Source organism: Myxocyprinus asiaticus, chromosome 24 (assembly GCF_019703515.2).
Source record: "Myxocyprinus asiaticus isolate MX2 ecotype Aquarium Trade chromosome 24, UBuf_Myxa_2, whole genome shotgun sequence".
In the NCBI taxonomy this organism is placed as follows: domain Eukaryota; kingdom Metazoa; phylum Chordata; class Actinopteri; order Cypriniformes; family Catostomidae; genus Myxocyprinus; species Myxocyprinus asiaticus.
Genome location: NC_059367.1, coordinates 23,424,541 through 23,442,873, shown reverse-complemented (window position 1 = coordinate 23,442,873; position 18,333 = coordinate 23,424,541). Strand labels below are relative to the sequence as shown.

At 39.9% G+C, this 18,333-nt stretch overlaps 1 protein-coding gene across 4 annotated transcripts in view; it reads right to left on the bottom strand.

The window, feature by feature from the left end:
* The window catches only part of LOC127414928 (tyrosine-protein phosphatase non-receptor type 1-like), a 41,021-nt gene that overhangs the window by 16,553 nt on the left and 6,135 nt on the right, over positions 1–18,333 (bottom strand). For all 4 annotated transcript variants that reach the window (XM_051653334.1, XM_051653333.1, XM_051653335.1 and 1 more), the window contains exons 5-7: positions 11,238–11,336; positions 10,474–10,611; positions 1,091–1,300 (exon numbers count right to left, since the gene is read on the bottom strand). In XM_051653334.1, the coding sequence (XP_051509294.1) occupies positions 1,091–1,300; positions 10,474–10,611; positions 11,238–11,336 (447 nt within the window). The remainder of the gene's footprint in view (positions 1–1,090; positions 1,301–10,473; positions 10,612–11,237; positions 11,337–18,333) is intronic.

The following is an 18,333-nucleotide window of genomic DNA, read 5'->3' as shown; positions in this document are numbered from 1 at the left end:
TCTTGATGGATTAAGTATTTATAAATAAAGTATTTGCCTTCATTATGGTACAATTTAATTATCAGAGAGTGATATTACTAAAGAGCGAAACACACCATAAAATCAAAGTACAGCAGGAAAAACAGCATAAAATATATGTAAGATAAGGAGAGTTATCTATAATTATTTCAGATTTCCATTAACTTGCTTGCATTCGCATTTTAATACAGTTTGAAAGAATATAGAAACTGTTTTCTGCACGAGTGACATGAGTAAAAGCATTTACATAAATCTACTCTGTATTTTTCATATGCATATTTTACTACGTGTAGTCCAAACAAATCGCTGAATCCAAACGTTGAGCCTTTAATTTTGCTTTATTTCCTTGAAAAACGAGAAAAGATATGACACAATTAAAAGTTTAAAACCATGACACACCTATAAATGCCGGAAATATAGCACACAATTAACGAATGTTGAGCTAGATTAATGTAAAAATCACATTAAATCTGACCTGGCTATTCACACTGAAGGCACATTGGAAAAAATTAGATACATATTTGATTTATTTCCACATATGAAAGGCTATGTTCAGATCCAATTTTTTCATTGTGTTGTCATTCATGCCAACATCATACAGAAATTCAAGGAGTTTTATTTTAAATTGATAACTACTGTATTTTTTTCAGTTTCTAAATATTTACTCAAATACTTGATACTGCAAAAAATCTGAAAAACATCAAGCACTGTTTACTTAATTTGAATAATTTTTTTATTGCTTGTAATTTTTCCTTGTTCTTTGTTTTATTGCTTGCAATTATTTTTTTTTTATTAGTACATTTTTACTTGAATAAATTCTGAAGCAATATTTACTTCATTGAAAAATACTTAAAGGCTACAATTGATTTTCTTAATATTTATATAGAAAAAAATTTTTAAACAATGGAGTATGTTTAATGGCATGTTAGTTTCTGCTGTGGTTTTGAAACAGCATGATTCTCAGTCAAAGTCAGGTTTATTGTCAAGTTTAACACATTGTAAAGCAATAGAAAAAAATATTAAATGTGGTGATCTGGCATCACAGAGAAATAAAAGCATTCAGTCCTCTCACCAGTAGAAGGCAGGTGTCTACCAGGCAGAATGTTCCAGAACGGCCGATACCAGCACTGCAGTGGACCACAACAGGGCCATGATCGGGGCTCAGACAGCCCGACTCACGCACTTTGAACAGGAAGTTAAGAAAAGATGCAGGCGACTCAGGCACACCAAAATCTGGCCATGTGGTGTAGTGGAAATGAAGAATCTCCCGTGTTTCCTGAGTCTTTTAACACACAAAACAACATTAGTCATGATAATGAGTGTGTTTGTCTGGTATAAGCTTTTGGCATGTGTAATATCCTGAGACAGTAGAGTCAAGTCAACAGTCTATTCAAACCTGTTCCGTTATAACAACGTTTTTGTTTTGGAAAACAAGCATTTCAGCTAAATGCGTAATTTCTGTGCCAATTTTTGGAACTGCAAAAAGAATGATTCTGTTTGCAAACAAACACTCCAGCCCCAAACTCCATGCTATTGGTTGAGCCAATGTTGCTGTTTCAGGCTGCTTAAACAAGCAGAGCAATGTTTTGAAAGTGCTACAGAGCCATAAAAGCCGCATTTCCACTGTCAGGCCAAATGAGGGTGTGCTTGTGCGTGCCAGGGCCAGTTGCGTTCCCATTGTCGTTTCCGGGGCCTCATCATGGCTCCTCAGTTCTTTCTCAGAGAGCCAACAGTCAATGGCCTTTAACCCGCCGATTACCCCTGGGCCAAACAAGGCCAACTGGGAATTGGCGGAGCGTCAGGCGGGGTCAATGTCAAAGTCTCGGAGTCTCACCGAACTCACCAGGTTGTGTATCCAGCGCACAACGGTATAGGTTTTAAAAAAAGAATTAAAAAAATAAAAAAACAGTACAAATCGTTTAAATCGCACAATGGACAAAGCAGTGCCCAAATAATGAACTTTCCATGGGTAGAGATCATGGATGGTGTGCTGGGACATCATCCTGCTGTTAGCGGAGAGACCACTCGGGACACCATGGCAGTTACAGTCGGCGAGTTGTCAATGCTAACTTATCTTGCTAGCTGGATAATGTTTACAAACGATATAAACTAGATATTTTAGATAGCTGAGTAACATGATACCTCTCGCTTGTGTTTCCCTCTTGCTTCTGAATGGGAGGGGTGTGTGATGTTGGCAGCAGGGCGGCATATTTAGGGCCAGTTTTAGGGCAACACTGCGGGACTATTGGCCCGATGGTGGGAATGCAGATCGCTTTTGATCTCACAGCTCAAGGTCCAAGGCTATTGGCCCCGGCTAGCCAGTTGATAGCCCTGGCTTGCACTGGCCTGATAGTGGAAAAGTGGATAATGTTTACACTTTTGGAGGGAATCAGCCTATGAATGGCATACTTACAGCCTTCTCTTCATTAAAGGTGCACTAAGTAACTTTTGTCTTTGTGTCATCTTTGACTTACACTGACACCTAGCAGCTTGGATGCAGCATCATTTCAGTATCAGAATCAGCTTTATAAGTATATATAGAAATACACAACAGGACAAATATATATATATATATATATATATATATATATATATATATATATATATATATATATATATATATATATATATATATCACACACACACACACACACACACAGTGGTGTGAAAAAGTGTTTGCCCCCTTCCTGATTTCTTATTGCCGAGATCCAAAGAAATTCAGGAACAAATGAGAAAGAAAGTAATTGAGATCTATCAGTCTGGAAAAGGTTATAAAGCCATTTCTAAAGCTTTGGGACTCCAGAGAACCACAGTGAGAGCCATTATCCACAAATGGCGAAAACATGGAACAGTGGTGAACCTTCCCAGGAGTGGCCGGCTGACCAAAATTACCCCAAGAGCGCAGCGACAACTCATCCAAGAGGTCACAAAAGACCCCACAACAACATCCAAAGAACTGCAGGCCTCACTTGCCTCATTTAAGGTCAGTGTTCATGACTCCACCATAAGAAAGAGACTGGGCAAAAATGGCCTGCATGGCAGAGTTCCAAGACGAAAACCACTGCTGAGCAAAAAGAACATTAAGGCTCGTCTCATTTTTGCCAGAAAACATCTTGATGATCCCCAAGACTTTTGGGAAAATACTCTGTGGACTGACGGGACAAAAGTTGAACTTTTTGGAAGGTGTGTGTCCCATTACATCTGGCGTAAAAGTAACACCGCATTTCAGAAAAAGAACATCATACCAACAGTAAAATATGGTGGTGGTAGTGTGATGGTCTGGGGCTGTTTTGCTGCTTCAGGACCTGGAAGACTTGCTATGATAAATGGAACCATGAATTCTGCTGTCTACCAAAAAATCCTGAAGGAGAATATCCGGCCATCTGTTCGTGACCTCAAGCTGAAGCGAACTTGGGTTCTGCAGCAGGACAATGATCCAAAACACACCAGCAAGTCCACCTCTGAATGGCTGAAGAAAAACAAAATGAAGACTTTAGAGTGGCCTAGTCAAAGTCCTGACCTGAATCCTATTGAGATGCTGTGGCATGACCTTAAAAAGGCAGTTCATGCTCGAAAACCCTCCAATGTGGCTGAATTACAACAATTCTGCAAAGATGAGTGGGCCAAAATTCCTTCACAGCGCTGTAAGAGACTCATTGCAAGTTATCGCAAACGCTTGATTGCAGTTGTTGCTGCTAAGGGTGGCCCAACCAGTTATTAGGTTTAGGGGACAATCACTTTTTCACACAGGGCCATGTAGTTTTGGATTTTGTTTTCCCTTAATAATAACAACCTTCATTTAAAAACTGCATTTTGTGTTTACTTGTGTTATCTTTGACTAATATTTAAACTTGTTTGATGATCTGAAACATTTAAGTGTGACAAACATGCAAAAAAATAAGAAATCAGGAAGGGGCAAACACTTTTTCACACCACTGTGTGTGTGTGTGTGTGTGTATATATATATATATATATATATATATATATATATATATATATATATATATATATATATATATTTAGTGCAAGGGAATGTAATGGCAGGTAGGATATGTTTATGGATTTGAATATGGATAAATATAAATAGACTATGCAGTGTATTGCACACAATTATTGCTCAATGGGGCAGTTTTAACTGCTGAGATGGACAGCCTGAGGGGAAAAAACTGTTCTTTTTGTGAATAACATTTTTATTAATTTTCAAAACAAAGAAAAACAAAACATATATACAGTGATTCAACATTAACACCTACTACTTTCCCTCCCCGATCAAGAACCCCACCCCAAACGAACATCCCAGTGGTCTTAGATAAGTACACACATTTACAGAAAATAACATAATAATATATATATATATATATATATATATATATATATATATATATATATATATATATATATATATATGTACACACACACACACATATATATATATACTGTATATAATAAACATACAACACTAAACTGTACCTCTCTCTCCACAGACCCACTGCGAGAGCGCCCCAAAAACGTCAAATATCTACCCCATTTCCCAATAAAAGAATCCCATATCCCCAGCCTTCTACATGATACCTCAAAGTATGACTGTCTTGCCCTGAACAACCAAAACTCCACTTTCTGTGACAGAATAGTATTATACCTGTATTTCAATCGTGTCAGTTCTCTGAGGCCATCAGATGACATATGGCGCTTCAGCTCTGCCTTGGCACTTTTAATATTTCCTTCCAACTCCACAAGTTCTCGTGCTTTGAATTCTTTGATAAATGAGGCATACTGTATGATTCGACCCCTAAGAACCGACTTAAGTGCCGCCCAAGCCACGCCCACAGAGGATACCGAGGACCAGTTGGTCTCCATATAGACACTGATTTCAGTCTTTAACATTTGTTGAAAATCAGGATTTTGCAAAAGGGATACATTAAAGCACCAATTATATGATTTCCTTTTCTCTGTATGTGGCAATATCTCTAAACTCACCAGGGCGTGATCTGAGACTAAGATATTTCCAATTGAGCAATCAACAACAGATGAAATGAGGGACTTCGATATAAAAAAAAAAACAAAATCTATTCTAGAGTAAATCTTATGAACTGATGAAAAAAAAAAAATTTATAATCCCTACCAGATGGGTTCAGAAGTCGCCAGATATCTATAAGACCAAGATTTATACAGATCTTGTGAAGTGTCAATGTAGCTCTAGGGGGTTTACACACTTTTGCTTCACTGTGATCAAGGACTGAGTCCATCAAAAGATTAAAGTCTCCTCCCAATATTATGTCATGAGAGATGCCAGCAGCTTGCAACATCCCTTCAAGATCTATAAAAAAGCCCTGATCATCAACGTTAGGTTCGTAAATATTAGCCAATTTCAACATTTGCCCCTGAATTTCTCCTAACACAACAATGACTCTTCCTAATTTATTTTTAATCTGTTTGAGACATTTGAATTGTAGATGTTTATTAATCAATATAATGACTCCCCTGCTCTTACTTGAGCCCGCACTAAAGAAAACATGCCCACCCCATATCTTCCCAAATTTTTCAGCTTCTTGCGGGGAAAGATGCGTTTCTTGAAGAAACACTATATCATATTTCTTGCACTTAAGAACAGAAATAACCTTCCTTTTTATGGGGTGCCCCAACCCATTTACATTCCATGTGGAGAGAGATAACCCATTTACATTAACATTTGACATACAGATGTAATAAAAAATTTAAAAAATGAGTGTGTCAAAAACAAAATTATACAGACCACATTCCCCATTAATGCAACAATCAAACCCCAAACTTCCCCTGGAACAAAACAAACAGAAAAAAGAAAAACGTGCGCATTAACCCCGCGCACGACAGCGCCAACCAGCGACAATCCCTCTAAACTCAAAGAGTCCATGTACGCCTACGAGAGCCCCCGCGACAACTTTGCCATCGAATTGCTCGAGTCCGATGCTTCTGCACAAATTTTGTGAGGCAAAATTACAATAACAGAAAATACTTTGTAAAACATACCCCAGCCAACAGGCAGAATAACAGAAAAAAACATGTAGATTCATTCACAGAACTGTCTTGATAAACTCCAGCTGATATAAAACCGTTCAGTTTCGTCGGACAGACAAACAATTGTTCAGTGAACTGGCTGTTATGAGTGCAGCAGATGAGGTAATCATTCTACTAGGAGGCATAAGCACAAAGAACAAACATATTTAACCACAACTGTCCCGAAGTAGTGTAATTCCATAAAACAAGCTCCAGCCATTAGGCAGAGCCAACGTGAAAAACAAAACCGGCATCCCAGTTCCTCGGATGATCAAGAGCCAAACTAACTCGGAGGCCGCGCGCCAAAAAAAAAAAACACACCATAACTTACTCGTCAACTTTATAAAAGACGTCCTTTATGTGAGCATATAGATATTTTGTGGTCATCCAAGTTTCCATTCTCGATCTGGCTGGAAACTTCAGTGTAACAAAAAATCTTCCGTCAATGCAAAAGTTTCTTGGAGTCATGCTATAAAACAAACTCCAGCCTCTAGGCGGAGTTAACACAAAAAGAAACAAAAATGGCACCCAGCTTCCTCAGATAATAGAGTCCCTGAACCGCGAGTCAGTCCACTAATATAAGAAACATCAAATGGCTTACTCCAATGTATTTATAAAGGAGAGTGCCTGTTTTGGACAAGTAAATACTTTGCGACCATTCTTCGTTTCTATTCTCAGTTTAGCCGGGAACATCAGAGCAAACGAGATCTTTTTCATGTAAGAGTTTCTTTCATTCCTTGAACCGATCGCGTTTCTCTCGTGGAATTCGCAAAGTCCGGGAACAAGAAAATATTATGGTTCTTCCAAGAAAGCTTCCCTTTGCTCCTTGCCTTGCACAACACGAGATCTTTATCGGATGATTTCAGAAATTTGGCCAGAATGCATCGAGGCCCATCTCCCTCAGCAGTTCTGCGAGCAGGCACTCTGTGAGCTTGCTCGATTTCCAGCTTGTGGCCTGTTATGTCGAGCAGACTCGGGAAAAAATCGTCCAGGAATTTCACCATATCTCTGCCCTCTTCATGCTCAGGAATTCCAACAATTCGTATGTTATTCCTTCGGCTCATATTTTCAAAATATTCCAGTTTTTCTGAAATTAATTCCAAATCTGTTTTGGATGCGGATTAGCGGTTAATTCCCTTTCCGATGACTCAAGATAATCGATTAGTTTTTCAACTTCTGTCACTCTTGTAAACAACTCGGAGAATTTTGTTTCCATCGCCGTAATCAATCGACATATTACAGCGAGATCCTCCAAGTCAGCAAGAACCTTCGTTAGCATCACCGACATGTTGGACAACTGACGCTGAATATCTTCTCCCGACGTGCCGTCCAAATCGTGTCTCCGTTCCGCAGTCCAAACTGCCTTTGTAGTCTTCTGATGTCAGATTTCATAGCTGAACCAAACCAGACAATTATTGAAGTGCAGAGGACAGACACAATGACTGCTAAGTAGAACTGTATCAGCAGCGCCTGTTGCAGGTTGAACTTCCTTAACTGGCAAAGGAAGTACAACCTCTGCTGGGCCTTTTTTACAATGGAGTCAATGTGGGTCTCCCACTTCAGGTCCTGTGAGATGGTAGAGCCCAGGAACCTGAATGACTCCACTGCTGTCACAGTGCTGCTCAGAATGGTGAGCGGGGTCAATGCTGGGGTGTTCCTCCTAAAGTCCACTATCATCTCCACTGTTTTGAGCGTGTCCATCTCCAAGTTGTTTTGACTGCACCAGACAGCCAGCTATTCAACCTCCTTTCTGTATGCAGACTCATCATCATCCTGGATGAGGTCGATGACATTAGTGTCGTCTGCAAACTTCAGGAGCTTGACAGAGGGGTCCTTGGCGATGCAGTCGTTGGTGTACAGGGAGAAGAGTAGTGGGGAGAGCATACATTCCTCGGGGGCACCAGTGCTGAACATACAGGTGCTGGAAGTGAATTTCCCCAGTCTCACTAACTGCTGCCTATCAGTCAAAAAGCTGGTGATCCACTGACAGACAGAGATGGGAACAGAGAGTTAATCTAATTTAGTCCAGAGAATTGCTGGGATGATGGTGTTGAAAGCCGAACTGAAGTCCATAAAAAGGATCCTTGCATATGTCCCTGGTCTGTCCAGATGTTGCAGGATATGATGCAATCCGATGTTGACTGCATCATCCACAGACCCGTTTGCTCGATAAACAAATTGAAAGGGATCCAGAAAGGGTCCAGTGATGTCCTTCAGGTGGGCCAACACCAGTCTCTCAAATGATTTCATAACCACAGATGTCAAAGCGACAGGTCTTATGCTTTTGTTTTTTTGGGACAGGGATGATGGTGAAGCATTTGATGCAGCAGGAAACTTCACACTGCTCCAGTGATCTGTTGAAGATCTGTGTGAAGACAAGTGGGTGAAACACCATCTGGGCCCTTGTTCTTTCCTTGTCTTTTGTTTCCGGAAGACCCGGCTTACATCGTCTTCCCAGATCTTAAGTGCAGGTTGAGTAGCAGGAGGGTTAAGGAGAGTGGTTGCAGGAGGTGTTGATGTTTGTGTGAAGTGAAGGTCAGAGCGGGTGTGGGGTGTGAGACTGGGCTTTTCAAATCTACAGTAAAACACATTCAGGTCATCAGCCAGTTGTTAATTCCCTACAGTGTTGGGGGATGGTGTCTTGTAGTTAGTAATGCCTTTCAGGCCTCTCCACACTGATGCAGGGTCGTTAGCTGAAAACTTGTTTTTCAGCTTCTCAGAGTAGCCTCTTTTATCCACTCTAATCTCTTTTGTCAGTGTGTTTCTGGCCTGATTGTACAAGAATTTATCCCCACTTTTGTAAGCATCCTCTTTGGCCTGATGAAGCTGCCTGAGTTTTGCTGTAAACCATGGTTTGTCATTGTTGAATGTTAAATAAGTCCTAGTCGGAATGCACATATCCTCACAGAATCTGATATATGATGTCACAGTATCTGTGAGCTTGTCCAAATTGGTGTCTGCAGCTTCAAAAAAAAAAATCAGTGCAGTCATAACAGGCTTGTAGTTCCAGCTCTGCTTCATTGGTCCATCTTTTTACAGTCTTTTCTACATGTTTAGCTGATTTAAGTTTCTGCCTGTAGGTCGGAAGAAGATGAACCAGACAGTAATCAGAGAGTCCCAAAGCTTCTCTAGGGACAGAGCAATATGCATCCTTTAATGTTGTGTAGCAGTGATCCAGTATATTTCTGTCTCTGGTGGGCATGTAATGTGCTGTCTGTATTTTGGCAGTTCACGGGCGAGCTTGGCTCTGTTAAAATCGCAGAGAATAATAAGTGAGTCTGGGTACTGTTGTTCCGTGTCTGTGATCTGATCAGCCAGCTGTCGCAGCACTGTGCTCACACACGCTTGTAGAGGAATATAAACACTCACCAGAATAAACGAGGAAAACTCCTGTGGCGAGTAGAAAAGGCTTACAGTTGATAAAGAGTGCTTCCAAATTAGGACAGCACATCTTCTTTAACGTTGTTACATCTGTACACCAACGTTCATTTATGTAAAAGCATATTCCATCGCCTCTCGTTTTCTCAGTTAACTCCGCAATGTGATCCGCTGAAAGCCTGGCAGCGCTGTATGGAATGGCTTCACTCAGCCAGGTTTCTGTTAATCACAAGGCAGCAGAGTTTGAAAAGTCCTTGTACGGGTGATGTAGTTCATCCGTTTAATTAGGAAGAGAGCGGAGATACTTGGCAGTGCTGTTCGAAAGCCGTGCTAATGGAGATTGACCAGGACACCGGCTCACTTCCCTCACTTGCGTCTCATAGCACGCTTGAACACAGCAGCGCCTCTGACTAAAATGTCCAGCAAAAAGTCATAATAGTCAAAAACCGGGAAAAGATTGTCTGGTATGTGCTGCCGAATGTTCAGCAGTTCGTCCCTGGTAAAACTGATTGGAAAAAAATTACTAAACACAGGACAAACAAACAAAAACAACAAAAGAATTGGAGAGCTCCACATCTTGTAACATGTCGAGATGTCATTGTGGACATTTTGTATTCACAGTTCAGCCACGATTGCTTTAATCAATGAGTAAAAGTGTCAAATAACAGTATGGTTACTGAGATTAAGCGAGTAGTATTCGGCTGGTCATGTGATTCTAAAATGGCAGCCTCCATGTGTGGACCCTCTCCATGTAGAATAAAACAGCTTTTATAAGGTTACTGATATGACTGAAGTCTTCATTTTAATGTGAGTGGTCATGATTTCCTACATATACAATATTGCAAAATAACAATTCATTTCTTTAGAAGTTAAACTTTTTTAATGAGGAAAAAATTACTGAGTGCACCTTTAAGCTGGACCAGAAGAATTTTAACATTCAAAACCAGTAGACACATCACCTTTAAAGTACTTTCGCTGTATAAGCAATGATAATAGTTGCATGAGTGGAAGAGGAAGGGATGAGAGGAAGATCAAGCATCTCACCGACAGATTCTCCAACTCCAGCTGACGTACTGTGTAGTACGACTTCACATCTTCTGAGATCAAAGTGAGTTTAAAGTTTGTGTCCTTAAAAACAGCGTCCCTCTCCTCTCGCTGTGGCCAGTACTGAGCACACTTTACCTGCACACACACACACACACACTCCACAACAAACACTGCATGCATATGCTGGTGTGCAAATGTTCCAGGTTGGCATCTGTAGATATTGTGTTCATCTACACTACCGGTCATAAGTTCTGAAACACTTGACTGAAATGTTTCTCATGATCTTAAAAATCTTTTGATCTGAAGGCGTATGCTTAAATGTCTGAAATTAATTTTGTAGACAAAAATATAATTGTGCAACCATATTAATTTATTTCATTATAAAACTAAAATTTAAATAAAAAAAAAGAAATACATTTTTGAAATTGATGACTTGGACCAAATAATAAGCAGCCAATAAGTGCCCAACATAGAACATAATTGAGAAAATGTCATGAGTACATGTCTGCAAATTCTAGGCAAAGGGTGACTAATTTGACGATGCTAAAATATAACAGTTTTGATTTATTTTGGATTTTGTTTAGTCACAAAATAATTCCCATAGTTGCATTTATGTTATTCCATAGTTTTGATGACTTTACTATTATTCTAAAATGTAAAAACAAAAAATTATAATAAAGAATAAGTAAGTGTTTCTAAACTTTTGACCAGTAGTGTATATTGTAGACAGAAGAATAGTTGTGTATACATGTTTAACTTACAGAGCCTTTCTCTATAACACGATTCAGCATCACAACCCCTCGGCAGCGCTGTTCCCACACCATCTCCCAGAAATGACCACAGGTGTTTGGTAACGGGCCCTAAACACACACATACACACAATCACCAAAACAAGCACATCCACAAGCATTCCATTGCCATCACATACATGAATGAACATGTCAATTTCATTATTACAGATCTGTATGATAATGTGGAGTTTGACTGGATGCACAAAAAAAAAAAGAAAAAGATATCGGAAGTGTTATCTCCTTACTTTTAAGAGTTGAGTAGCCCTTTTTATTTGGCTATCCAAATTATATGTTTAGTTGCATTTTATTATTTGTGTTTTTTTTCCCACTGCAGTTCTGTGATAAGAACAGATCTGCGACCAACCAGTTAACCCTTTAAACTCTGAAGGTGTTTTTAAAGATTTCCTTTTCAGTGGCATACCCAAAATTAAAGGCTTATAACTCAACAAAAGACAAGGAGGGTTAAGTGTTTGGTATCACTGTAAAGAACTTTTTTAATTTTTTTATGATATAGATTATGATCCGTTCTGAGACTCTCAGAAACTGTTGAAAAAAAAAAAAAAAAAAAAAAATCACAAACAAACTTAAGCTAAAAATAGACTTTTTTCCTTATATTTCTTTTTTTTATTTGACATTATATTTCTCAGGGTGTAAATAAGGTAGATCCGATTTTTAGTTTTTTCCCCAATCATGTCACCAGTATGTGAGTATCAATTTTGTGTTGAAAGCAATCAAAAGTTATAGCAGTAAAAAATTATTTATCCTAGTGTCCAAAAACATCTGCAAGTGTCCAAAAGCTTCAAACAAATTAAACACTATAATTGTACATAAGAACTAATTACACAATAGGGTTGCTCCGATACCAAAATTTTGGTTTCGGTACAATACCAGCCCTGGTAGCTTGGTATCGATTCTAAATCGATACTATAATCAACATATAAAAAGCCTCAGATTTTTGATGAAATTACATAGAAAATGACTTGATTATTATAAAAGAACTACAAAAAGTCTTAAAAATACAAATTATGCGTTTTCCATTAAAAATCTTCTGGATTCCATGTTAAATGTTTTAATTAAATGTTAAGAACAAATGGTGTTTAATCAAATTGATACATCCAGTTTTAATCAAATAAATAAATATATATATATATACACACACACACACACACACACACACTATATTGCCAAAAGTATTCGCTCACCCATCCAAATAATTGAATTCAGGTGTTCCAATCACTTCCATGGCCACATGTGTATAAAATGAAGCACCTAGGCATGCAGACTGCTTCTACAAACATTTGTGAAAGAATGGGCCGCTCTCAGGAGCTCAGTGAATTCCAGCGTGGTACTGTGATAGGATGCCACCTGTGCAACAAGTCCAGTCGTGAAATTTCCTCGCTACTAAATATTCCACAGTCAACTGTAAGTGGTATTATAACAAAGTGGAAGCGATTGGGAATGACAGCAACTCAGCCACGAAGTGGTAGGCCACGTAAAATGACAGAGCGGGTTCAGCGGATGCTGACGGGCATAGTGTGCAGAGGTCGCCAACTTTCTGCAGAGTCAAACGCTACAGACCTCCAAAGTTCATGTGGCCTTCAGATTAGCTCAAGAACAGTGCGTAGAGAGCTTCATGGAATGGGTTTCCATGGCCGAGCAGCTGCATCCAAGCCATACATCACCAAGTGCAATGCAAAGCGTCGGATGCAGTGGTGTAAAGCACGCCGCCACTGGACTCTAGAGCAGTGGAGACGCGTTCTCTGGAGTGACGAATCACGCTTCTCCATCTGGCAATCTGATGGACGAGTCTGGGTTTGGCGGTTGCCAGGAGACCGGTACTTGTCTGACTGCATTGTGCCAACTGTGAAGTTTGGTGGAGGGAGGATTATGGTGTGGGGTTGTTTTTCAGGAGCTGGGCTTGGCCCCTTAGTTCCAGTGAAAGTAACTCTGAATGCTTCAGCATACCAAGAGATTTTGGACAATTCCAATTTGGGGATGGCCCCTTCCTGTTCCAACATGACTGCGCACCAGTGCACAAAGCAAGGTCCATAAAGACATGGATGAACGAGTGTGGTGTGGAAGAACTTGACTGGCCTGCACAGAGTCCTGACCTCAACCCGATAGAGCACCTTTGGGATGAATTAGAGCGAAGACTGCAAGCCAGGCCTTCTCGTCCAACAACAGTGTCTGACCTCACAAATGCGCTTCTGGAAGAATAGTCAAAAATTCCCATAAATACACTCCTAAACCTTGTGGAAAGCCTTCCCAGAAGAGCTGAAGCTGTTATAGCTGCAAAGGGTGGGCCGACGTCATATTAAACCCTATGGATTAAGAATGGGATGTCACTTAAATTCATATGCGTCTAAAGGCAGATGAGCGAATACTTTTGGCAATATAGTGTATATAATTTATTTATTACAAATAATTGCAATTTTATTTTTGGTAAAATAAATGTTGTACAGCAGAGCTGTCACGATCCTGCCAGTCTGAGTTTTGCGTGACAGGATCGTGACATCATTGTTCTATGTCTGTCTTGTGTTTTGTTTTCTGTCTTTGTGCGAGCGCACGCTTCAGGTGTGGTTTCCCCGCCGTGCGCTCTTTGGTTCGTCTTGTGTTTCATGTCCAGAGCATGGTGTCTGGATCCTGACTTCCCTGTCTGGTTCGGTTTCGGTTGGTGTCAGGATCCGGACACTCATGCCCCATATTCTGTCTTTTATTGGCGTGAGTGTATTGCAGTTATGTCATCTTGGAGGCATGCACTCACGTCAATCGTTTATGTCTGTCTCTCGCGACCACGGACACGCTTTGCGTTGCGCTCGCTTTCATCTGAGTCACGTCTTCATGTTGTGCTGAGGTTTGGTCACTTCAATCTGAGATGTCGGGTTTATTTGTGGCCGAACTCTCACACAGGTGTCTTGTCTCGTGTTGTCACCTGTTACGTGCATCACATGGTGTTTGCCTCTGAAGTACGCTCAGGCTTTGTCTAGTGTGAGAATGCAGGGCATTGCTTTGTTGCCGTGCATTCTCTCGTCTTGTCTGTCAGTTGGCATGGGCGCATGTTGCCTTACTGTCCTGGCGATATGCGCTCGTGCCATTTGGGTGTCTGTGTCTTGTGAGAGCATGTGGTTTTGTTTCTGTATTGCCATGTGTCTCTCAGTTTTGCATTTGCATTTTGTTTGCCCATTATTAGTTAATCTGTTACACCTGCCCCCCTTGTTAACCTGTTTGATTTCTCTCCCTATTTTAGTCTCCTCGTGTGTGCTGTCCAGTGCCAGTTCGTCTTGTTTTTTGTGTCCATGTAAGTATTGTTTCTTTTCCCTGTTTCTAGTCGATCTTGTCGGTTCCAGTCGGTCCTGTATCCAGTTCGTGCCCCAGCCCAGCTTCTGTGGGTTTACAGCTTGGACTGCGTTTTCCCCTATGGGGTAGTTTATGTTTGGTTTTGTTCCTTTTTTGTATAAATAAAACCCCTTTGTCTTCACTCTGCGTTTGGGTCCTGCCTCTGCTACTATAAACCGTGACACAGAGCTTCACAGTATTAATGAAAAAAAATCTGATCACCTGTGGCAAAAGGCTGCTTACATTTGTGATATTGCTCACAAATAATAATAATAATACAACCATTTAATACCACATAATTGTTATTATGAGTATGATTGCTACTTTTGGATATTACATTTTTATACAGTAGTTATATTTTTCTGTCTTCAATTTCACGCATCCATTTGAACAGAGCTTTCATGTTAGCAGGACTTTTATTTTGACAAACCTTTGAGTTCTTATTGTTTTTACAGGCTTCCCATTAATTCTGGGATACTCCTGTCACGATTCTCGAGCTGAAATCTCCGAGCTGCACCTGAGGAGTTCATTTAAGTGTTAACAGCCGTTTATACTCTAAACACACTGCATTAAAAAAAATTAAGCACCAGCAGTGTGTGTTGAGTTTGTGCGAGTGTGTGTGCATGAGTGCGCCCGTGTGTTTGTTTGTGAAGCAGATAACAGAGCAGAGCAGCACCTTTTGTTCATTCTGTAGCGTGCAGCGCATGTGACTGTATATTATTTAATTAAATTACATCCATCTGCTGTTTAATGATCATACTTGGCCATATCCAGAGGTTTATTTTATTTTTTAAATGTCACTGATTTAATCTCAAATTTGTCACATCACGATGATATTGTACCGTTTTAATTTGTTTGGTATCGATATACTTCGTTAGTACCGGTAAACCGTGCAACCCTATTACACATCCAAATACAACAACTAAAGGTATGCTCTCTCTCTCTCTCTCCAAAGCATGCAGGCTTGAGTAACAAGATCTCATTCAGTTTCAATCTGTGTCATTTGAGCAATCATTGAGTCTGTGTCATGTACTTGGCGCCATCTCCTGGTGGCCATATATAATTACAGTAAACTATCCCCTGCCCATATTTGGATGACTTCCACCTCTGGTTGCAGCGATCTGAATCCTAATACAATTGGTTTGGCGTTCCATGACACTGGACAACGTATTACATAATTTCCGATAAAGTCATCTGATCCAGGAAAGCTAACGTGTTTTTAGCCAGATAGCACATTAAGTGGTGTGTGCACATTGTACTTCGTGTGGATAGGCTAGTTGTATTCTACTCTTTCAGAGCTTTCCAATGACATATGATGCATGGCTATTTGATCAGTCTAATGTTTTTACAGATTACAATAATGTGGCATGCAAATTCTTTTTTTTTTTTTCAATTATCAAAATGGAACACTTCTGATTTGTATACAAATTTCAAAGCACTTGTTCAGTTTTGGTCATAATGCCTAAATGAATTGGAAAAGTAGAGCTAAGCTTTCAAACGATACCTATTTTGTGTTGGTCAAGACTGTAGTTAGTAATATATATATATTTATATTTTAATTCTCACGGGTCCACCGGCATAAAGAGTTATGAACCACTGTTATAAAGTATTATATACAGTATTTGAGTTCTACTTAGAGGGGAAACTTATGCATTCAAATCATCTTAAATTCTCATAAAGAAAGTCTGTGTAGTAAATCACAACAAAACATCTGTAAAGAGTCTGCTTGAAGTAAGTGCTGTGCGTGTGAGAATTTGCGTGCAGATCTGTGTGTGTTGTGTCTCTCAGCTGGCAATTCTCTGACGTAACAAGGCTGGCAGGTTGAGACGAGTCCACTGCCATCTCAGAGCAAAAGTGTGCATCTCTACAATAAAGAAACATGCTGTGCTGACGCAATGCAATATTTCACAACATTTCCCACTGTACTCTCAAAATGTGGGAGAGAGAACATTTCTCTGACAGATGTCACAAGTGTCAAAACAGAACGTCACTGTATTAAATTAGTGTGTGACTTCGCTTGAGGTGGTGGTGGTCTAACGGCTTCAGGCATGTAAACATCAATGCCAGGATTTCTGAACAGGGAGTTACTGAAAATCACCACATTGACCATTGCCTTAATATACTTAAAGAAATAGTTCACCAAAAAATTGCCATCATTTACTCACTCTAATGTCGTTCCAGATCCTTATGTCGGTTTTTCTTTTGTAACAAATCGTTCAGACAATTTTTGTGAAATGAATCAACCAAATCACTGCAAAGATGTGACTTAAAAAGAATGATTCACTTACTAAGGAGACACCAGCTACTTCTGGGCTTGTCAAGGAGGGCTACGTCATAAGATTTTCAGTGAATAACTTAAAGGAATATTCTGTGTTCAATACAAGTTAAGCTCAATTGACAGCATTTGTTACATAATATTGATTACCACAAAAATACATTTTGACTTGCCCCTCCTTTTCTTTAAAGGGGACCTATTATGCAAAATTCACTTTTACATGGTGTTTGAACATAAATGTGAGTCGGCAGTGTGTGTACACAACCACCCTACAATGTTAAAAGTCCACCCACTCCTCTTTCTTATATTTCTATTAATCAAAAACAGCGTCTCAAAATGATCGGTCTTCGTTTCTACTCTAAAGTGACGTCACTTTAGAGCAGGCCTCGCCCACGACTGGTGACGGACTCCACCCTATTATCATAGATCCTCCCCCGAGTGATCTACACACAGTCCGCCATTTTGTTTCATACCAAAAACATACCAAAATTCGATTATGTTTGTGCAAATCATTTTACACCGGACTGCTTTGTGAATGAGGCTCAATATTGCGAAGGCTGCACGGGAAAGGACGAGTCGGGAAGCTCAGACACCGTCAAAGTAAGGCTTTTATTTTCTGCCCTCTGCACAGCCTGTACACTCTCTCTAGTGTTTTCCTGGGTTAACAAAAAATCTCCATAAACATAAACTTCGTAAAAGACATTTTTGACATTCAGGACACAAGCCAACACTGGACTGACGTGTCGTTCTCTCTCTGCCTCTGACGGTGGTGTGGCTGTTTATATGCCGTTCTCCCCAGCTCACTGGAATTAGAGACAGATGTTAGACATAATTTAGCTCCGGAGTAAGCGCCCTTACCGCTTTCTCTCTCTCCGGACAGTCGCTCGACCACGCCCCTGCTGCCACAAATATAAAGAAGGATTTTCCAAAAATATGATTCTCAAGCATGGATCAGTACCAACTGTTCGTGTTCCAGCTTTAGTATCGCACTTTATATTTTGTTAATGTTTGCAAATCGCCTTTCCGAATGTGCTTGTTAGCTGATTCCACGGCTAAAGCAGCTAAAGTTGCCATCGTCTCTGATTGTATTCACGGAAAACAGAGCTATGTCATTATTTTTAATTTTTAACCTGAAAGTGCTTACTGTCAGTTACCATTGTATGTGATTGTATTCATGGAGACCAGAGCTATGTAGTTATTTTTACGCTTACTGTCTGTATAATAATAGGAGAGATGGGGAGCAGCAGCTCATTTGCATTTAAAGAGAAACACAGGAAAACAGCATGTTTTTGATTCCACCTAAAAAGAGGCATTTACAACATGGTATAATAAATGATCCGTGGGGTATTTTGAGCTGAAACTTCACAGACACATTCTGGGGACACCTGAGACTTATATTACACCTTGTAAAAAGGGGAATAATAGGTCTCCTTTAAAAAAAGCAAAATGGCTTAC